General features: G+C 34.7%; 2 protein-coding genes across 3 annotated transcripts; one reads left to right on the top strand and one right to left on the bottom strand.

Moving 5' to 3' along the window:
- Window positions 1-228: 228 nt before the first annotated feature.
- Window positions 229-3,098, bottom strand: LOC120218863. Of its 2 annotated transcripts, XM_039215762.1 has the most exons (8): window positions 2,576-3,098; window positions 2,348-2,485; window positions 2,187-2,255; window positions 2,022-2,093; window positions 1,662-1,744; window positions 1,421-1,552; window positions 1,065-1,278; window positions 229-622 (listed from the first exon to the last, which is right to left on the bottom strand). In XM_039215762.1, the coding sequence occupies exons 1-8, from the start codon at window positions 3,002-3,004 to the stop codon at window positions 566-568; spliced, it is 1,194 nt and encodes a 397-aa protein (XP_039071693.1). In that variant the 5' UTR covers window positions 3,005-3,098; the 3' UTR covers window positions 229-565. The 2 variants fall into 2 exon arrangements, with proteins under 2 accessions (XP_039071693.1, XP_039071694.1); XM_039215763.1 differs by lacking the exon at window positions 2,187-2,255.
- On the top strand, window positions 1,837-21,317 carry LOC120218864 (histone H3.2-like). The gene is made up of 3 exons (XM_039215764.1): window positions 1,837-1,842; window positions 2,262-2,269; window positions 20,706-21,317. Exon 3 carries the CDS (start codon window positions 20,732-20,734, stop codon window positions 21,140-21,142), a length of 411 nt encoding a protein of 136 aa, XP_039071695.1. The 5' UTR covers window positions 1,837-1,842; window positions 2,262-2,269; window positions 20,706-20,731; the 3' UTR covers window positions 21,143-21,317.
- The last annotated feature ends 2,019 nt before the right edge of the window (window positions 21,318-23,336 follow it).

The raw sequence follows: 23,336 nt of genomic DNA, 5'->3' as shown, positions 1-23,336 counted from the left end.
AGCTTAAATGATTTCTCAAAATCAGGTATGTTCCTTAATGATGGTGGTATCAAAGACAGAAGATTTATTGGGAAAAGTAGTGGTAATAACATATTTGAATTGGTAAAAAAATATTTGATTTTATTGGAAAAAAGTTGGAGACAAAAAAAATTAAAATTCAACTTAGATGGGGGCCATCTTCTCTAATTTAATTATTCCTTTAAGACGAGGTTTTTAATCCATGCAACCATGGCTGAATGACAGTAGAAATACAGCTTCAGCTTAGAAGTTTGCATACTGTAAGCATTACAATATCTCATGTTTTACAATAAAGCAAAGGCTTTGTTGCTATACAGATCAGTCCAGTCTTTTAACTGGCCGCTGGTATTGATCAGCTTCTACAAGTTTCATTCCTGGATAGTTTAATTTGCTACATATCTATGACCTTTTGCAAGAATAAAATACTTTACACTGCGAGTTGCTTAGGTAAAAGAGACGTTCTTTAAGAGACAACCTATTCTGTTTCTTTAACGACCACTTCAAGCTGTCACGGTCGATTTGAGATCCGGAAAATAACGATCCGCGGCTAGTTTTCTTGATAATCCAAAGAGAATTCTTCAAGCCAAATTAGAACTTCATTTCTCTTCAATGCAATCACCCATAGAACAATGTAGAGATGGAGTCAGTAACTAAGGTGAGTATATAAAGTAATAAAAGCAATATGGAGTCAGTAACTAAGGTGAGTATATAAAGTAATAAAAGCAATATGTTAAAGGACATCCTATATTGTTTTAGGTAACATGTCACATGAACTCCCAACAAGTCAGCAAGCAAAGAAAAGTAGCAATTATCTAGGGGCCATCACCAACCTAGTATGCATCAAAGAAGCAAATTTCGAAGTATGCATAGTTGCATACCATAGTGCTAGTTCAAGAACAGAAGATTCATGGCTAAATTTAGCAGTTATATGGGAACTTGATTAATGAATTTTTGTCATGATCAAAGTTTAAGAGCACGTTCAAGAGAAATGACATTTTCTTAGATTACTTATGAAGCATAATTGTCAAGGAAAGTCAAAATCATACCATCATAAAGCTCCATGTACGTCCCGGATCATTGTACCGTGCAAGCAAACAACCCATCTTTGATTTGAGACCATCTTTAATAAGACTAGAGCGCAGTGCTTTCTCTTTCTCACGAACAACATCCTCTGTCGGTTTTCCGCTGAACTTCAATGCTGCGGCAATCCCCCCTTCCACCTTTCTCAAGTAAACTTTTTCTTGACTAGGATCTGGCAGACTATTGAAGTACAATTACACAGCTTAGGTGCTTAAACAAAGCATCAAAGTAGAAAACAAAAGTTATTGTTGTCATTATCCAATTTGGAAATACAAAACTCTCTCCTGATGTTTTGGACCCCTATAAAACCAAGAAGCCTCACCTGCTGATATCTTTCTCCGCTGGAAGAACAATTTGGATGGATACATCAGACAATTCAGGATCAAGTGCCTGGGTGAACACAGGAGTAGTCATTGGTATCTTCTCTGTTGTAGAATTCTTACCAAAGATATATCTACGCCAATGGAATCGATCAACCATATCAGGCATAAAGGAATAACTATATCTTAAAATTGAAACCAACATAATGAATAGGATTTTCCAGAAGAACTGAAAACACTTACCCAGCAACAGCATTAAAACCAGTTGACCCTGACAACTTGTCTCCATTTGTTTCTACCACTATGAATGGTGCATATTTCCTTACCTGCATAACACCTAACTGTTACACACTGTGAATACTACATCGTGGATGCAAAATTTCTCCAAGGTTCCTACTCAATACTGAATCAGTTTACCGAACAAGTACCCCCCCCCCCCCCGCTTTTCATTCATATTTTCTGAATCACAAGCTTATTTATGCCTGTGTGGTTATAAAACCGAAAGGGGGTGAGTTTATTTACCCTGCAGACTATATAGTTCATAGATGTAGAACTGATTTTATTCCAAATTTTCTTTTAAGAAAGGGGAGACCATAACACGACCTCATAATTTGCAGTCCTCTTCAGTATCTGATTTCTTGGTGTCTCCAAGTCAGGAGTCTTATAAATCCGCAACTGAGAGATAACATTCTAGAACATATAAGATGCGGGAAAAACAAAAAATTTATGACTATAAAAATGCAATTTTGCAGAATCAAATAACCATACCTGCCTAAATACATCCCATAAACCTTCTAGTGAAAAATACTCATTGTTCTGTATAGAATCCCAGAAGTCCTACAGTACATTCATATAGCAAATTTCACAAAGACTGGACATCAAAATTACCCGATGAAAATTTGTTTTTTGGGAGAAAATAAAAACTTCACCACATGGCTACAGAACTTTCCATTGTTTGGGTTAATTCCCATAACAGAAGTTCCAGTAAAGACCAGCTCAGGCTTCCAAGGCAAAAGCATGAACTTCATCACCATAGTCCACCTTGTTGTTATCTCATAAGGTCCTGTCTATAGAAACTCAACCCGTCAAATAAGCAGCAAAGACCCAAGCTGAAAAGAGTCTGAAACTATTAAAACCAACGCTATAATAAATCGAACCTGCTTGACCCAATGCAATTGAAACAGAGGCCTAAAGAGAATCTTCAACAAAGAAATGTTAAACAAATAACCACTAATGGTATCGTGCTTTGTTATGGGGTCCCTGAACTTGACTTGTTCATCATATGCCGTTCGATCAATTCCTTGATCATCAAACAGATGGGGAAGATCATCATACAAGAAACTAACTAACCCTTCAACATCAACAGTTGGTTTCGGCGGGCTGCTTTGCTCCACCAGGCTTAATTTACGTGCCCACTTTAACTTTTGATTCCTTGTATTGTGTTCTTGCCTTGTCTTGAAGATTATTGTAGGAGGCGAAGGAGAAGTAGAAGGGAGTCCGGCGGTGGAAACACGTCGGAAACAGCCACAGCCAGGACCAGGAAGGATTGGCCGGAGAATTTGAGTTGAAAGGTGAGCGGTAGCCATTGGTTCAATAACCGAGAGTTGCTGCTTTAGTTCACGTGGAGCAACCTTGAGGCTTTGGTTTGAAGCCGAGGCAAACGGCTAATGTCAGCCAGGAAAACGATCGGTTGCCATTGGTTCAGGTCTCAGGATAATATCATGCTTGGGCTAACTTGGTCCTATAATGGGTTTAAGATGCAAACCTCAGCTCGACCCAAAAACTTATCTACCCTACACTTTCTTCATTTAAATTTCGAGCTCGTAAAACATGAAGTGGCCGTGAAGTAGGGTTGCGGCCGTGGCTGAGCCATTAGCCCAATGCACTCGTCCACTCTGCTGATCGATCCTCTTTAGATATAACTCATTATATTCATATATTTTATCATATTGATTAAACTATTTTATATTGTCATAATTTTTTATTTTTTTAAAATATATTATATATTTCAGGATATTCTTATATATCTGTGTTAATTAATTAAGTTATTTTATAAATATCATTTTTAAAGCATAATCTATCTATTAGAAAGATGTCGTAAACTTGAGAATTTAAGCAAGAGTTCAATAAGAGAGTAACTAACAAGAAATTTATTATATCAAGAAGAAACAATACTAAATTATTATTGAATATTAAAAAAATTAATTCAGAATACAACTTGAACTTAGATCTTTATAGTTAACTAATTGAAGTCTAACTAACCAGTTAGAGTCCAACTATTTTTAATAATTTAAATGTTTTATATATATATAAAAAAAAGAAAATCATATTTTGTACCCTAGATTTTCAAAGGAAAAAAATTGGTAAACATTGAGAAGGGTTTTTAACAAGCATATGAAGCATTTCTGATGTAAATATCAAAACATATTTAAATACATATAAATAATTGAGATTCTTTAGTCTTTATAAATTAAGCCGAAATATTAAGAAAAATAAACTAAAATAAGTTTGGGGTTAAACGTCGTTCAACCACAATCACTACGAATAGAGATCCCACAAGAACCTTTCACAAAAAAAAAAAAAACTGAAAATGAATGGCAACAACAGAAGGAGAAAAAGATCAGACAGAATCAACCATTTTGTTGCATTTATTCTTTACATATTCTTCGTATTAATGCAAAACCATGCTTCTTTTTATTTTTCAATGGAGCCATATAGGATATGACGTGGCACTTTATGTCACAGCTTCCCACGCTCCTAATTTCTTATGCCACGAACCCTCCACGGAATCGCCTCGTGTTTCTCTCTATATAATCTTCTGCCTCTATCCCATCAGTTTCAACCCTAAGTCCTCAAATTCCTTTGATTTTCCTAGGTCTTACACACTGCTCTTTCAAAGTCAAAATCAAAAACTAAAACTTCTTTCTCACATAATTATCATGAGTAGCTTGAAGTCATGTGTCATCATGCATGATGCTGGTGATAGTATTATTAAAAGGTTTGGAAGCACCTCAAACATGAACATGATCGTGAATGTTGATGGTGGACATGTTATTTTAAACCCAAACTCATCGGCAAAACATGATGGCGGCTATTACCGTGCTCTGTCTACACTCGAAGATGGTGATGGAGACGACGACGACGACGATGGTGGTTATGATTATGCTCCGGCAGCTTAATTTTAAGGGATTATAGTAGCATATTCTCAAAACCTTGCCTATAGTATTACAATGCTCTAAAACCCTATTGAGGTTGTTGTTTCTGTTTTTAACCTTTCTTTTTGGGTTATTATATACTTGAGATCACTTTAATTTGGTCTAATCATACCTAATGTAATTGACTAGATTGCTTATATATGTGGCACGCATGATGTAATTTAGTTTAAAGTATAAATTAAAATGTCTAAATTATTTAAGTTCTCTAAATCCCTAAATTAGGGGTGACCATGCTTAAACTAAATGCACTAAATTCACAATCTCTTAAATATCATAACAATAATGATTCAATTCAATCTCAATCGATCAATCTTCATATCATTTTTAATGATACGATGATAGAGATAAGGTATAATTATTAAACTAAATTGATTTTTCTATAAAAATTCCGAATTTAAGTAACTGTGTATAGAAGATGTGTATGTTTACAGGAAGCTCAAACAATTACTACCTAATTAATGCATAAATTTGTTAACATGGCGATGTCGTAAATAAGTAAAACAGTTCAATGATGATAAAAAGTTAATATTTTTTCCAATTTAGGTTTGATTTCAATTAATGTTTTCCCTGAAAAATTAGACTTAATATATAACATTATTTCATATTTTAATTCCATAAAAATATTATTTAATTAATAAGAAGATTTTTATTTAATAATAATTTTTAAATATCAATATGAACTATTGTATATCACTACAAGAATAAAGGCTTTTAGTGACAAATTAATAGTGGCTATGAATAATTTTATCACAAATAGTAAGTTTTTTAATTTTTTTTATAATTTTTTTTAGGAAACTATTAATGAAAGTAATTGTGATACATTTTTATTTCATCACTATTATAGTAATAATTGTGATGATTAAAGTTTTATCGCAATTAAATTATCACTATAAGTAAAAAATTGTGACACAAATTTCACTTACATAAAAATTGTGATACTATTGGAATACATAAATTGGTGCTAATTATTTTCTTGATAAGAAATGATATGATAATGACGACATATAAACTGATAACTATTATTTGATATTTGTTGTGACGATAAAGTTACTTTTCACTTAAAATTTTACTTTTTGTTGTGATAAATATTGACATTAATAATAATTAAAGTTTTTTTTATTAGTCTATGTACTATGTGCAAGTGCAAATTATGGTTTTAGTCATTATGCTCTAATTTGGTCAATTCTAGTTCGTATAAATTTTAAATTTTAAAATTTTAAATTTCAATAACAATCTAAACAGTACAACGATTATATGACTAATAAAATTGCCTTAACCTTTTAAATATATAATTTTATATTACTATGAATTTTATTTTTATTAACTAAATTAATTATCTATGATACTATAAACTTTGAAAGTACCATTAATCTTCAATTATGATTAGTTTTTCTTCAAAAAAAATTTGATTAGTTTTTATATGCAATTTATTGAGACGTATGTGAATTTTCTCAAGGGATTAATATATTGTCAAATATTTTTTATTTGATTAAAACTTGATATTATTTTAGGTTTAAATCTTAATATTTTACATGTTTATATTTTAAAATCAACCAATTATTTTTTATATTTTTTTACTAGGAACGTGTTCCATATAAGAAATTTATAAAAAAAATAAATTATTCAAATAATAATTAATATTATAATTAATATTTCATAAAATAAATAAAATTAATTCCAACAATAATTTAATCTAAATACTATTTTTCTGTCAAAAATAAATATTCCTTGCTTAGCACAGTGGTTAAACGTTGCACTCTTCCCTGAAGAATCCAAGTTAGATCACATCTTAGAAATCATGCATTGCCTTAATTTATCAAAAAATAACATGTTAATGTGCCACATCAACTATTGTTAATGATAACTAACTAATAACAATAATTGAAATGCAATGTCCTAAAAAGAAGGATGGTTATAATTAAAAATGTAAATATACAACTATAATTGATTTCATAATGAATTTTTTAATTAATTAATTTAATTATGTAGTTGTTATAAAATATTTATCACTAATAAATATAATACTAGTGTCTAAATTTTCATTACTATTTTTAATTTTTGTGTCAAAAACTATAGTAACAAAAAATACAAGTAACTCGACGAAATTATTGGAAGTCGTTACTAATATAATAATGATGGAGTTATTACTGACAATTCAAAAAATTTATCACTATAATCTTCAATGACTAGATTTAATACTTTCAGCGACATTTTTATTTTCACTGAAAATGTATTTTCTTATAGTATATGTTTATGCAATATAAAGTTTATTCAAGAACGATACGAACATGTGATAAAATTTAATATTTCTAAAAGTACATGTTCAAGGTACAATCAACTAATATATATACAAAACTAAATTGATTATAATTAAAATTAATTAGTATAAAATACAATCAAGCTCATGTTTGAAATGATTTAATATTTTCTTTGAAGAAAAAAATAACTAGTTATAAAAGTAATCGATGATTAATGCATAATATATTTTAAGGTCGACGAAATTTAATTAACAGACAACGAGTTGATGCCTGGCGTGTTGCTAATTTTATGATTAACTAATTTTATAAAGATGGTTTATCTTTATAAGATTCCCCTAATTAATGGCAAAAGCATCAAGCAGCATTACTGTCATCTTGTTTTAAAAAGCTTTGTTTATCAATCCCAATCTTAACTCCATTCTCATAAATATTGTTAAACGTAAGATGCATATATGTATTCAACGCCCAGTTTTCCATATCTCAAAGTTATAGACTTGTGCGTATGTATATAATGATAGATGCCACCGCAATTTAGCTTTAGCTAGTCCCAAACCACATGTAAGAAGATCTGAACCTCACGTTTTCTTATCCTGCGAAATCATCCGTAGATTTTTTCAGTCTACCCCACATCCCTGCCCTAAAGATGACTTTACTAAACGCCCAAAGGGCAATGATAAGATGCAGAGGAGAATCTGCTGACTTGTCAGCATAGGCATTTGGTATTGCACAAGGCAACACAAGTACACAACCTTTGGTCTTTCCACCACACTCTTCGCGTGCTTTCCTTGTGGCAGAAAGACTCTGTCCACCACCTCTGCCAAGACCACCATCTATATAAGCACTTACATATCCCATCCTTTGAAAACCAACACAAGTCACAGACTGAGTAATTCAAGCCACCACTAGACCAGCTGACCTTATTGCAGTACCAGTATCAAGAAAAATGACACCATTATCCAAGGTTGTTGCTCCATGGTGCAAGAAGCATGTTGATGGAGACGGTGACGACAACGATGGATTTGACTATGCGCCAGCGGCATGCATAGAGGGAAATGGCGACGATGATGACGGAGACTATGACTATGCCCCTGCTGCTTCTCTTGAAGGCGATGATGATGATGATGGCAGCCATGATTATGCCCCTGCTGCATAAATATTAGTTAGTCCTTGTGATATTTACTCTTAACAGCACCAAACCCTAATTTAACCCAAAAACTATCTTCAATATATTGGATAAATGCGGTTATGCATTGCTTCAGTATGTGCTTGAGTGTTCCCCCACGTGCATATTGGATGGTGGATTTATAAGTGTTATTTTAAATGTAATTTAAGTAAATTAAACATGGGATGTCATGTATACTTTGTCATCTATGTTATTACTTTAGCCATTAGTGACAAATACTATAATCATGCATGTTGCGTTTAATGACAATGATTGATATTCATCATCACTCTATCATTAACTACGTAACCAGAGCACTGCTGACGCTGTAGTGGTAGAAATTAAATAATATCACTGCATTTTTGTACTTAAGCTGTCAGCTCATTATCCGATTATAGAGGAGGATGTTTTAGGGTAAACTAGTCCAATGGTCACTAATGTTTAGGTAAATTTTCGTTTTTACCACTGATGTTTCAAAAGTTACAAATCGGTCACTACCGTTATCGTTTGTCACAAATTGGACACTCGCCGTTAACAGGCGTGACAGAAAACACACGTGGCATGTTAACAGCAGTTAACAAGCTTATCTAGATGGTATAATTACACATATTGCCCATGTTATTTATGTATTCTTCCAATTTGATCTTAGTTTTAATAAATTAAAATATATTTATTTTTAATTCTTATAAATAATGATATATTTTAAAAAAATGAAATCAAAAATTTAAAATTAGTTATAAAAAGAAAAAAATAACTTTTTTTTTTAATTTTAGGGTAAACTAATAAAAACAAAAAAATCAACTTTTTTTAATAAAATAACATTTTTTCTTCCCCAAACTAGAACCTCTTACCAAGATATATGTGGCTTACATGCAAAGGTTATCAGTTGTTGGGGAGATCGACCAGCCCATCTGGAACCTCTTATCAAATTATCAGGGTTTATTTATAGTTAAATCTCTGTTGTGGCTTATTTGCAAGAACAGATTGCTATCAAACGAGGAAAGGGTGCGACGGTGCATGGCTTTGGATCCGGGCTGCTCAATATGTGTTGTTGCAGTTGAGTCTATTTCACACATTCTCCGGGACTGTGTGGTAGCATGTAAGACGTGGGTTAATGTAATTAAACCGGAACTCATGGGTGAGTTCATGCAACTCGACATGGTTAGTTGGGTCGAGCAAAACTTACGTGGTTGGCTGCGCTTTCCAGTCGTGTCGATTGATTAGGATTTATACTTTGGAAATGTCATTTGGTGTTTATGGAAGAGAAAGAATTATTTGATTTTCGATCCTGGTTTTTCCTCTTATGAAAGCGTGTTCTATGAAGGTTGCAGACTGACAACAGGGGTTGTGCGTGCTAGGGAGGCAAGGAGGGAAGCCATCTCCGGTTATCGTCTATGCGTGGATAGGTCTCGCCGCTGGGAACCTCCACCGGTCTGATGGTTTAAACTCAACTCTGATGGGTCTCGAAGAACGGATTGTGTTTTAGCGACGTACAGAGGCGTAATTAGGAACCACTTGGGTAATTGGGTATCGGGTTTTACCAAGGCTATTGGGTGTTTAAAAAAACGTTGATTTTGTTGTTTTTATTAGTTTACCCTAACATTAAAAAAACGTTAATTTTTTTTGTTTTTATAATTAATTTTAAATTTTTGATTTCGTTTTTTATAAAATATATCATTATTTATAAGAATTAAAAATAAATATATTTTAATTTATTAAAACTAGGATAAAATTAAAAGAATATATAAATAACATGGATTATTTGTGTAATTATACCATCTAGATAAGCCTTTTAACTGCTGTTAACAGGCCACGTGTGTTTTCCGTCACGCCTGTTAACGACGAGTGACCAATTTCTAACAAACGATAGTGGTAATGACCGATTTGTAACTTTTGAAGCATCAGTGGTGAAAATAAAAACTTACCTAAACATTAGTGACCATTGAAATAGTCTGACTATCGCATTGCGATTTCCCAAATTCGCGTTGCGATTTTTCCTAATTCGCAATGCGAATACGTAAATCGCAACGCGATTAAGTAAATCGCAATGCGAATTAGGAAAATCGCAATGCGAATACGTAAATCGCAATGTGAATCTAACTATCGCAATGCGATTTACATAGCGCCATTCGTATTAACGCGTATTTTTTTTTCAAATTCCAAACACGAATTTTTTTCTTAATATATCGGAAACTGAACCGTCCACAATAATCGCAACTCATAACCTCAAACCTAAAATCACAACACTCAGTCCCATCTCCATCTCTCACTCTCTACGGCGAAATCTGTCCCCATCTCCGAAGATTTCCGTCCCCATCGCCGGCGAAATCCCTCACAACCATTCACGGTCAGAAATCCCTCACAATCATTCAGAAATGGAAAATCAACCTCCGAGGGTTAGTTTTTTTTAATTATTTTTATTTTGAATTTTTTGCATTATTTTAGGTTTTTCATATTGAAATTGATGATAAGTTTACTGATAATTTCAAAAATAGAGTAACCATTTCACTTAGATTTCTTATTAAATTCATTCGATTACTACCAATACTGCTAAACTGTTTAGTATTTAACCATGTGAAGTTAGTATTTGTCTTTGTTTTGTCTTTTGGTTGAAGTAATGCAGAAGAAGAATAGTTTCGAGAATGAAAATCGCAACGCGGAAATGACTATCGCAACGAGAGAATCGCAATGTGAAATGAAAATCGCAACGAGATAATCGCAACGCGAAACCAAAATCGCATTGTGATTCTCTCGTTGCGATTTTCATTTCGTGTTGCGATTCTCTTGTTGCGATAGTCATTTCCGCGTTGCGATTTTCATTTTCTCGTTGCGATTTTCATTTCAACCAAAAGACAGAACAGTGTTGCAAATTTTAGTTTCAAGAATAAACTACTATTTATGTTTATTGTTTTTGGTATATCTTCACAGTGTAGTTTTTGGTATATCTAACTTGGTATGTTTATTGTTTTTGTAGAAATTTTTTTCGGCTTCATTGATATTAAGGAATAAAGTTAGCCTAGCCACTACAATTGCTTTGAAGCTTTCACCTGCACAAAGAAAATTGTTTGAGGAAACCTGTTTCGGGCCATGGCTGAGAGTACAACATCCGGGTGGAGATACTAATTTGACCCATTTATGGCTTCAGACCATGACTAGCGATCTACCCGACAGTATACAACGTGGTGAGGAAGAGATCTGGTTTCATTTTCCACCGGCGTATACTTGTTTTGGGCGGAATGAGTTCTGCTTAATCACTGGTCTACGATTCGGACACGATGATGTAGGCCGGTACACTCGTCATATCACCCGCCCATCATGGTTATCCAGGGTTTTCCCTGATGAGTCAATAGAGAAGCCGAACTTACACGTCGACGGCCTGAAGAAATTGTTTAATAAGAAAGATGGTTTTACTCGGATGAATGACGTCGATGTTGTCTGAGTATGCCTTCTACTACTTTTGTATGCCGGCTTTTTAGGCAGAGAGGCCAGACAACCTATTCCTCAGGAGCTAATATTATTGGTAGAGGACCTAAATGCATGGAATCTGTTTCCGTGGGGTTCGTATATATGGAAAGCTACCTGGACTAAGTTGTCGTCTGCCTTTGATGACCGCAAAAGTTTGCGGGGCAATGGGTCAAAATACACTTTGTCAGGCTTTGTTTGGGCCTTTAAGGTAAGAATTTCTATATAATATTTTTAAAATTATAATTAATTATTTAACAATTACTAATGTTTGTTATTATATTCTTTGTAGATTTGGATATTCGAGGCTTTCCCCAGCATGCGAACATATGCATTAAAAACCTCAAATGATTTTCCTAGGGCTATTTCCTGGAAGAGGAAACGTCTGTTGGATTGGGAAGATAATACCATATGCGATATAAATAATGTAAGTTAACACAAATACTATCATATATAAACAAGTTATTAATAGTAGACGTTTAACTTTGTTTAAGTTTTTATATTTTTAGGAGGCCAACACTCCATTAATGAGACTGACACCCACGGAGGCTGAGCTTGCCACTGATTGGTGGCAAGCTAGTCAGCGTTTTCTTGATGGCACGAATGATGAGCAGCTTCCACTTCCTCCACTTCGAGAGCCATCAGCTCACCCAGAGCCATCACCTGATCGACCCGACTATACACCTCTACAACGAGAGACATCACCTATCCCGTCACATCATTGAGCCTCTTCTCCACCATCACATCATGATAGGCGACCGGCAAAGATGCCACGACTTCTATCTCCCTGTGCTTCACCTCCACGGGATGAGTCAAGGGAGTTACATGATGAGGTCAATGCCTTGCGTGAGAAGATCGGTACTCTACGCGATAACGATGGTGCATGGCGTGTGGAGGTGTCTACTTTACGTGGTGAGGTTGCCGCTCTACGTGAGATGGTAGTATCGTTGCAGAATTAGGTTCATACTCTACGCAACGAGGTAAGTTTAAGATTTTCCATATTTAACTTGATGATAAATTTACTCTTAATTTCACTTAGATTAACCATTTCACTTAGATTGCTTAGTAAATTTATTCGGTTGCTGCCAATACTGCTAAATTGTTTATTAACACTGTGAAGTTAGTATTTGTCTTTTGTTTTGTCTTTTTGGTTGAAGTATATTCGGTTACTGCCAATTCTGCTAAACTGTGTATTCTTTAACACTGTGAAGTTAGTATTTGTCTTTGTTTTGTCTTTTGGTTGAAAGTAAATTTGTTCGTTTGCTGCCAATTCTGCTAAACTGTGTATTCTTTAATACTCTGAAGTTAGTATTTGTCTTTGTTTTGTCTTTTGGTTGAAGTAATGCAATCCATTCAAGTTTCAATTTGCAGAAGAAGAAGAAATAGTTTATTCTTGAAACTAATTTAGTAACACTGTTTTTGTCTTTTGGTTGAAATGAAAATCGCAACGAGAGAATGAAAATCGCAACGCGAAACGAAAATCGCAACGAGAGAATCGCAACGCGAAATGAAAATCGCAACGCGAAACCAAAAATCGCAACGCGAAACTATAATCGCGTTGCGATTTTTGGTTTCGCGTTGCGATTTTGTCGTTGCGATTTTCATTTCGCGTTGCGAGAGTCATTTTTCATGTTGCGATTTTAAGTTCCAGAAACTATTCTTATTCTGCAAATTGAAACTTGAATGAATTGCATTACTTCAACCAATAGACAAAGACAAATACTAAGTTGACAGTGTTGCAAGTTTGAAACATATTTGCCTTTGTTATCTGATGCATTTTGTGAACTATGATATAATAATGACTTGGGTGAAATCAATGCAAGTTTGAAACATATTTGTCTTTGTTTTCACTGTTTAAATATCATGTCTGTTTATTTACTGATATTTGTATTCAATTATTTAGCGGTCCGATAAGGTGGATGCTTTACGTCGGGTTTTTCTTGCACGACAGAGTTCACGCATCAGACGGCGTGCACGTGCTATTAAGTCTCCGTACACCCCAATAGTGCGAAAACACTGTAAGAAGAAGCCCGACTCGCCTGTCATCCCTCAAGAGTCTACTCCTATCGTTGAAGAGGCCCCTATCATGCCTCGAGAGTCCCCTCCCACCGTTCAATAGGCCACTGTCATCGTTGAAGAGGTCCCTCCCACCATTCAAGAGCCCGATTCACATGGCGTCATATGTAGGATTCTTAAGAAACCCTCTGATGTGCCGGACATGATGGATTCAAGTTGGCTCTCGTATGAGTTACCGGCCAGTACCATACCGGTATCTGAAGTGGAGATGAGACAACTACCGGACACAATTCTGGATAACACCCTTTGGGCTAAGACCGCAGTTGATTTTTATCTACATGAGCGGAGCCAGGGGTGTTTCACTGACATATGCAAGCTCAACGATGATATCTATTTGTTGCTTGATCGGTCTTGGTGGGGCGTATTATTAGGGGTCGAAGACAATGGCTATTTCGATAGAGGGGTAAGTCTTATATTTTTCTTATATTTCAATTTGATTATTTTTTTTAAATTTATGTAAGTTACTAATATATGTCTTTTTTTGTAAAACAACATATCGATGTGTGGGTGTCACGTCTTCTAATAATTAGGAAACTTAAGGAAAATAAAAGAAATACACGATATACAATTATGCCGATGTCTTTTAACGCCGTTCACTTGAAGAATCAGCGAGATGAATCATTTGTGTTGGGCAATAGACAAGCTAAACTTTATCCTACATGGTGGGAGGTCGATAAGGTTAGTATTTATTTTAGATTGAGTTTAAAGGTATTCATAAATAAGTGCGCAAATGAATGAATTATTACTTATGATTGCAGGTATTTATCCCTGTTTTGGAACGTAAACATTGGCTTCTCGTCGAGCTTCAGCTCCCATCCCTTAAGGCAATAGTATATGACAGCATGATAAATTACATATCATTGGCTGATTTAAGAGATATTATTAAGGGATGGAGCTCTCATTTGGCTAAATTCTTGGATGCGATAAATTATTGGACTCGTTCTGGAAACAAGAAGCCAAAGAAGCTCAATATTACAGTTAGCATAGACGAGACCGCACCACAATAAACGAAAGGACCCAGAGGGGATTGTGGTCCTCTCGTATGCTTGGCGTTGGAGCGTTTGATCACAGGAAGTATAAAGTATCTACCTCCCACCGATAGAGATAGAGCTGCAGTAGGCTTGTAGTTTTGACATTATATGGCTAGATCGATATATACGAGACTCTGCCTACCTGCATCCGCGTTATAAAAATGTCCATAAACAATTGGTAAGTTTATAGGCTTGTGGTTTGAAAATGTTTGGTTAAGTACCTAGAATTCAATAATTTGCTGTTTGTAGGTTTTAGATGTGTAGAAAGTGTTGTTTGAGAAAATGTTTGGTTTCTGCAGGTTAATCTCAGAAGTGAGCTACGTGAATATGATGTATGGCTGCAAAAGTTGATTCAATAGTAGATGAGGAAATAAGAATTATTGCTTATTTTTTGATTGTTTAATTGATTTGTAAAAGATGATTTGTAAAAGTTGATTTGTTTAATTGATGTGAACATAATTCTTATTTGTGCTTGTTTAATTGATTGAAATGTAATGGTTGATTTTGTTGATTTCAATCTGCATTATGTTGAAGGCAAAAATGACTATCACAATGCGAAATGAAAATCGCAACGAGAGAATCGCAACGACATTAAGATTTTCATTTCGCATTGCAATTCTCTCGTTGCGATTTTCATTTCGCATTGCGATTCTCATTTCCGCGTTGCGATAGACATTAAGATGATTGCGAACATCATTTCCGTGTTGCGATAGTCAAATGAATGCCTAATAAGTGATAACAACTGAACAGATCATAGTAATTTTCAAACTCAAATTACTAATACATGCCTAACTGAAAATGTTAAAAGTTCACACATAAAATCCACATAATACAACGTTTGCATTTAAAAATCACCTAAGTTAACAGTCCCAAAAGGTGAACCCGGTTGTGATTGGGATTTTAAAGATGATTGCGATTTTGATTGTCTTTTGCTTGACACCATATGAGCTTTGGATTTTGATGAGGATCCATATTTTGGTAGAGGAAAAGATGATTGTGATGGCACTGGTGATCCACATGTCAACCTTGTATGACCACTTTCTTTGCACCGACTACATGTCGATCTCTTCTTCTCTTCACCCTTAGACGGTATACGATCGTGACTTTTTGGTCGGCCAGGTAGCCTTCTGTCCATGGCTGGTGGCAAAACTGTTTGTAAGTCATCTGGTATGTCCCACTCAGAAGGATGTAGAATAGGGTATACAATCTCGCCATAAGTCTGTCGATATACTTCTGTAGTGTAGCAATCCATAGCGTATGCGCTTGAATCATCTTGGTTTAGATGAAGAGAAACTTTTATAACATGGCCATACGGATAACCAGATGTTTGCCATTTCATACAACTACACGTCTTTGCATTTAGATCGACAAGCTCATTTAAGTTATTATCCAGTACTTCAAACAAAGTGTTTGAACATGGTTCAACTCTCCATGACGTTGACTTCACAACACGTTTCGTTATCTTTTTTTCTGTCCATGGTGTAACACAATGTTCCAATGTTCCTGTAAATTTAAATAAATAATACTTAGTAAAATATATGATAAGTTACGAATTTAAAGAAATAATACATGCATGGTTTCTTTTCTTGTAGTACCACTGTTGAATAGAGGCTCGAAAAAACTCCATTAACATAGTAATGGGTAATTTTCGGGAATGACGACTTAGAGAGTTGATTGATTCTGCACTATTAGACGTCATGAAACCATATCTTGCTCCAAGTTGATGTACTCTTGACCATCTTTCAAACCCGACATCTTCTAGTGTTTGAGCACACTGAGACAAAACACGTCTTAAACAGTTTATATGCTTATTAAAATCCACTTCTCGATAAGCTTTTACAGCCTTCTAGTATGTCCATTTGTGATTTTTTATACCAGTAGACCTTGATTTTAGATTTATATACAAATGAACACCACAAAGTCCATGAAAAGCATCTGGGAAACACCTTCTAACAGCGTTGTCAATTGAGTTTTCCCTATCAGATATGATTGTCAGATTGCTAATAGGACCTATGCAATCCCTAAGATGCCCATAAACCATGTCCATGAATCAGAGGTTTCAGATTTTCCAACCCCGTAAGTTATTGGCAGTATCCCATTGTTAGCATCCATGGCTACTGCTAATAAGTTTACTCCAAGGTATCGACCTTTTAAATATGCTCCGTCAACTATAATAACTGGGCGCATGCAATTAATAAACGAACGAATCTACAAAATCATATACACAAGAAATATAATCATTTAAATGTGAAATGCATATAACTAACAAAAATGAGTCAACAAAATTATATTGATTTACTAACCGCAACACCAATGGCGATAAACATCAACTCAAAGCGTCCATCTCTATCTGTTTTGATATGAGTTACCGACCCAGGATTTTTCAGCTTTAAATTGTGACAATAAGCCGGTAGTTGGGCAAACGATGCTTCTGGCGACCCCCTCAACAATTCCAAGGCATAACATTTGGCTCTCCAAGCTTGAAAATATGAGATACTAATCTTGAACCGAGCATTCATGTCAGTCATAATTTCATGTCCCCGATATACCCTACCATTCAAAAACATTAACTCAGCCAGAAAACCACCCAACACCTTTTTGTTTGCCTGTCTATGGTGAGGAAAAACTTGGGTTCTTGAACATGTATGTTTATTAATAAAAGTCCTAACTTGAAAATTTTCGCAATCTTTTATCCTCTTTGCAATCATACGCCACATACAGTTTTTGTCAATCATACACCTTGTTTCGAAACGATCTTTGCTATTTGTTAACTTTTAGTTGATAGCCATCTTCCATACATTTCGTATACAAAGCTATCTTCAAGTCTTCCTTTGTATCAAAACAATCATCTTTCTTGATACGAATAATTTTTGTGTGACAATCAACTGCTATCTTTACCAACTCTTCTTTCGGTATCTGAAGTAATTCTGGCATATTCCAGTTATACTCCCGTGGTATTTTCTTCGGGGACTTTTCTTTGGGGATTTCTTCTTCTTCTTTTTCTTCTTCAGTGTTATATGAATTACAGAATGGATGTTCAACATGTTCATTTACAGTCGTAACTTCCTCCTCATTATCATCAACAACATCTTCCTCGGCAACGGCTGTTTCATCATCAAAATTCGGGTATTGACCAATATCAAAATCATTACACGCAGGGTCTGTTTCTTCTTCTGAAAAATCATCAAAATCCGAGTATTGACCAAGATCAAAGTCCTGGTATTGACCAAGATCAAATTTCGAATACTGACTAGTACTCACAATTTTTTTTGTTGGCTCATCATCGTCTAACTGGTCAATACGAAAACCAGAATTTGGTGCTGAAAGTTGATTGGGATTTGGATTAGGGAAAGGTTGTGGGTTTTGAGATTGTGTTTGGTATTGGAAATGTGGTGAAACAATATTTGCTTGGTGATGAAATTGTGGTGGAACCATTAAATTTTGAGCACCATAGACTGGGGTTGAAAAACTTAGTTGATTACTACCCGCTACTGACCCAACTTCACTACTTCTAGGTTCAACAACATATAATGTAACATCATTACTTGAAACACTAATGTAAGCAATGAATCGTTCAACATCTTCATTGTCGGTTAACAAATAAACTTTACCATTTTTCTGATAAGATAGCCTAAATCCACTTAGGGGCTCTAAATTCAATTTATTTGCAACACGTAACATTAGAGTTTCATAAGTTAACTTTTTTAATGACAGTTTTAGTTGAAGATTCATGGATAAAGGCATATATTGTAAAACACCATGAACATTCTCCCATGACCCTCCAAAACACAAATCTATCCAAACATGATCAACATTAGATGATTTCATTATTGTAAATTAATTTACTAAACAAACGAGCTGCGAAACTAAAACATGTTGCCGGATGGGGAAGGATGTCGTTGGATATAGGAACGGATGTCGCCGGAGAGAGTGATAGATGGAGATGGAATGAGTTGCGATTTAGGGATTTAGGTTATGAGTTGATGTTGCTGCGTATTTATATACCCAAAACATTTGTGTTGCGAAATTAAAACCTGTTGCGAATTCAGAAATCGAGTTGCGAATTTGAAATTCAGTATTGCGATAGTCAGAATCTCATTGCGATTTACTAAATCGCAATGCGATTACGTAAATCGAAGTGCGAATTAGGAAAATCGCAATACGAATTAGGAAAATCGCAATGCGATTACGTAATCACAATGCGATTTACGCAATCGCATTACGATTTTCCTAATTCGCATTGCGATTTACGTAATTGCATTGCGATTTTCCTAATTTGCATTGCGATTTACGTATTCGCATTGCGAATTAGGAAAATCGCAACGCGAATTTGGGAAATCGCAATGCGATAGTCAGAATCGCGTTGCGAATCTGGAAACTGATTTGCGATACTGGAGATCGCGTTGCGAATTATCGATCGCATTGCGATTTAGTTGGTCATTTTGGCAAATCCAAAAAAAGTTGGTTAAAATCGTATATTATAAGGCATTTTTGGTCACTGAGGTTATTTTCTCTTTTTTATTTTCAAAATTTAAGTATTAATTTAAAAAAAATCACGTGTCAACTTAAAAAGTATTGATTTTAAATATTTTAATAAGTACAATAAGCATGAACCAACTTACCGCAGTGGTTAAAGGAAATTATTGTTATTCTTAGAGGTAACGAATCCGAACACCAGCAACTACAACAATGATTGAATATTCATTGTCAAATAGTTGATAATATTTAGAATAAATACTACTTTATAATAACCTTTTGCTTAATAAAAAAATAATATGTACAATAAGTGGTTAAAGGAAAGATATTATCTATAGAGGTTTTGAATCTCAGAACCATATTTATAGGAATATTTGAACGTTCATTATCAAATAGTTAAAAAATAATTGAAGGTCTTTTAAATAGATATTATATTATAATTATTCTAAATTAATTAAAAATAATAATGTGTAGAGGTGTTTGAATAAAGCTCATCAACCAGTTCACATTGGGAAATACAAAGAGGGGATCAGCATTTGAGGAATTCGAAACTATTTTTCCCTTTATTTGGTTTAATGACGATGGAAATTAAACTTGTGACTCAGACAACTTTTTTATAGAAAAAAATTTGGTAAATTCTTCGATAATGTGAGGTTATGACGTCGTTTGAGAACATATTTTGTTAGGTATGACTCATAAATATACCGGTAAAGAAAAGTCTCGTAGAGGAGTTATTTTTGTAAATATGTAACATGGTTTATTTATTATAAAAAGATATGTAACATAAACCTATGAGACATTGAATTGAATAAAAATTCTAGCACCGCCTAAGGTACCGAGGACGTAAGTACATTGCTGAACCTCGTTAAAATTCTTGTGTTCTTTCGTTTGTCTTTATCCGATTATTCAACAATTGGTATCAGATGTCATGAGCAATATTCGATGGTCAGGGTAACTTCGGATTATGGCAAACAAGGGTGAATGATTTGTTGGCGCATCAAGGGATCCTGAACGCTTTGCGACCTATAAAGACGACGTCGATAAAGGAGGAAGATTGGGAAGAATTGTAGCAGCGAGAGGCAGGAACCATACTATTATGTTTGACGAACGAGGTCATGTATCACGTCATGCATATGTCGTCTCCAGATGAAATTTGGAAGAAGTTGGAAAGTCAGTTTATGTGGAAATCCTTAACGACTAAACTGTATCTAAAGCAACGGCTGTATGGGTTACGGGTGTAAGCGAGCCGAGTCGAGCTCGAGTACTGCCGAGCTCAACTCGAACTTGAAAACTTTAAATGTAGGCTTGACTCGAAAACTCGTGAGCCTAAAATTTTCAAGTGCGACTCGAACTCGAAAGATAATATTGAAACTCGACTCGAACTCGAAAATGCTCAAACTCAAGAAAAATTCAAGAGCTCAACTAAAGCTCGAAACTCGAGCTCGATTCAAGCTCAAGTGCTCACCGCGCGGCTCCGTAAATTAAACCAATGAGTTTGGACTTTAATTTATAGGATCACTTGTGGAGCACTTGTTTCTATCTTAAAAATGTGGGATATCAAGACTTCCCTTCAAATTACTATCACTTTCTTATAATCCAAACGCCACTTTTCTCTCATCAAATTATCATACCGATGGCTCGTACCAAGCAAACTGCCAGGAAATCAACCGACGGCAAAGCTCCACGTAAGCAGCTAGCCACGAAGGCCGCTAATAAGTCAGCTCCGGCGACCAGAGAAGTAAAGAAGCCGCACCGTTTCAGACCAGGAACCGTGGCTCTAAGGGAAATCCGGAAATACCATAAGAGCACTGAGCTCCTGATCCGAAAGCTTCCGTTTCAGAGGCTAGTCAGGGAAATCGCTCAAGATTTCAAGACTAACCTGAGGTTCCAAAGCAGTGCCATCGCCGCTCTTCAAGAAGCTGCCGAGGCTTATCTCGTCGGTCTGTTTAAGGATACCAACTTTTGTGCAATTCATACGAAGAGGGTTACGATTATGCCTAAGGATATCCAGCTTGCTCGGAGGATTCGAGGCGAGAGGGCTTAGATTTGTTTGTTTATCAGTTTTTCAATGTCTAGAATTCGAGATCTATGCTTTTGTTCATCTTATTGTATTTGCTCTCTCTGCAAATTTTTAATGTAAATCAGTAGAATTGTAGTGGATTTATGGTTTTGTGATTTCACCATGGAATTCGATTAATGAAATCAGATTAGTTTCTTCATATTGTAAGGTTAACCTTTATTAAAATTGCTTATTTCTCCCCACATCTGATTCTAAAACCATAAAGTGTTGTACATTTTTTCACCCAGTAAAAAAAATTAAAATTTCTAATTTTTGTTGGAAACAAAATGAATTTTCGAATATATTTGTGACAATTAAATGTACTACTTACAAATTAAATTACAACATACATCATTAAATTATGAATTTTGTTTTAATTTCAATTCAATTTAGGATACACAAAACAGAGAGTGGAAGAGAGAAAAAGAAAACCAAATAAACGTGGACAATGGATAGGTATTCAAGCCCGTGTTTTAGAAATTGAGTATTAGCATTTTAGGACCTGTTATATTTGTAATCTTCTGATTTCGTCATTAATCAAGGTTTACGTTTTTATGATTTGGGTTGTTAATTTATTTTTATTTTATGTTTTGATCACCGTTTGTTTTGATAATGAACATATTGATTAATTTGACCAAGTGTGATTTATTAGTTTATTTACATATAAACCCTTGTTAATTTCATTAATTTCATTTTGCATATTTTGTATGTTACCTTCATGTGCATAACTTAACCCCTATCACATAATTGGGTTAAGGGTTAAGGGTTAAGGGTTTAGGGCTTAAGGCTTAGAGTTTATGGTTTATGGTTTATAGTTTAAGGCTTATAGTTTAAGGTTTGAGATTTAGGGTTTATATTTAGTTTAGGGTTTAGGATTTAGGGTGTAATCTAACATGGGCATAATTAAATAGGCTTTTATTTTTCTTTTAGTACCCTGTCATATAATCGGATTAAGGGTTTAGGGTTTAGGTTTAGGATTAAGGGTTTAGGGTTTAGGTTTAGGATTTATAGTTTAGGGTTTAGGGTTTAGGTTTAGGGTGTAATCTAACATGTGCTTAATTAAATGAGCTTTTATTTTTCTTTTAGTAATATACAATGTAACAATTGGACGTGGGTTGCTTAATTAAAAAAATTAAAAATTAAGGGTAGTTGTATTATAGGATTTTTAATATATTTTAAAAATTTTATAATGATCAATAATATATTTTTAATAAATTTTATATAATGTAATTTTAAAAAATCTAAAATTATAATATAACATTTTTTGAGCTGCTCACGAGGTTCTCGAGTCGAATATCGAGTAGCTCGTTTTGGCTCGTTAAGAACTCGAGTAGAGCTCGAGCTCGAGTCTATTCGATCAGAGTATTTATCAAGCTTTGATCGAGTCGATCTCGAGTAGCTCACGATTTGTCTCGTCTCATTTACGACCCTGGTATGGGTTGAAGATGTAGGACGATCATGATTTGGCGCAATGATAACTCTATAAAAAGGTCACATTTTGGGACCTTTTCACTTAAATTATTGAATGTTTAAGAGCTCATTTAGGACCATGTAGATGCATTTAGAAGCATTTAGTTGCATGTGGTGGAAATCGGTTTGCCGCGGCATTTTAATTTGTCATCAGTGCTACCTTATTGGGAAGGTGTTTGTCTAATGTTGTGCATGAATTGAAAGCAAGGGAAAAGCGGAAAGGAAATGACGTGACATAAGGAGATTACTGAGAAAAATGCAATTGCCAAGTTCTACTAGCATTTCGAAAGCACTTTAAGTGCGAGAAGATATTTTTAAAGCCAAATGTCTCCGACTTCCCGAGAGCTCTGCCCGAGAAATCATATATTTACATTTTATTTTGCCTTGACATTTTCATTTGTTTGCATTAAACACAATCTATTTTTCCATGACATATCCATTTGCTACCACCATACCACCATTCCATTTCCACAACATCCATCTCATTTTGCCATAGCATTACCTAACTTTACTTAGGTGACAAAGTAAAGTGCTTTAACAGAACTTATTCGACTTCCTCCAATCCTTGTGGAGACGATACTCACTTATCACTGTATTACTTGTTCGATTGTGTATACTTGCACACATATCCGCACTCATTTTGTAGTACTCACAAGAGCGGACAAGTTTTTGGCGTCGTTGCCGGGGATTGGCAACTGGAAGTTAATTA

The sequence above is a fragment of the Hibiscus syriacus genome, unplaced genomic scaffold (assembly GCF_006381635.1).
Source record: "Hibiscus syriacus cultivar Baekdansim isolate YM2019G1 unplaced genomic scaffold, ASM638163v2 tig00110201_pilon, whole genome shotgun sequence".
Lineage (NCBI taxonomy): Eukaryota > Viridiplantae > Streptophyta > Magnoliopsida > Malvales > Malvaceae > Hibiscus > Hibiscus syriacus.
Note: the sequence above shows the minus strand (reverse complement) of the source record. Positions and strands in the feature narration are given on the sequence as shown.

Coding starts and splice junctions, on each gene's coding strand:
- LOC120218863 (XM_039215762.1), bottom strand. CDS start 3,004: ATGGCTACCGCTCACCTTTCAACTCAAATTCTCCGGCCAATCCTTCCT. Junction 1,745..2,021: donor AGAGGACTGCAAATTATGAG/GTCGTGTTATGG, acceptor GGTGTTATGCAG/GTAAGGAAATATGCACCATT. Junction 1,279..1,420: donor GCGGAGAAAGATATCAGCAG/GTGAGGCTTCTT, acceptor GTACTTCAATAG/TCTGCCAGATCCTAGTCAAG.
- LOC120218864 (XM_039215764.1), top strand. CDS start 20,732: ATGGCTCGTACCAAGCAAACTGCCAGGAAATCAACCGACGGCAAAGCT.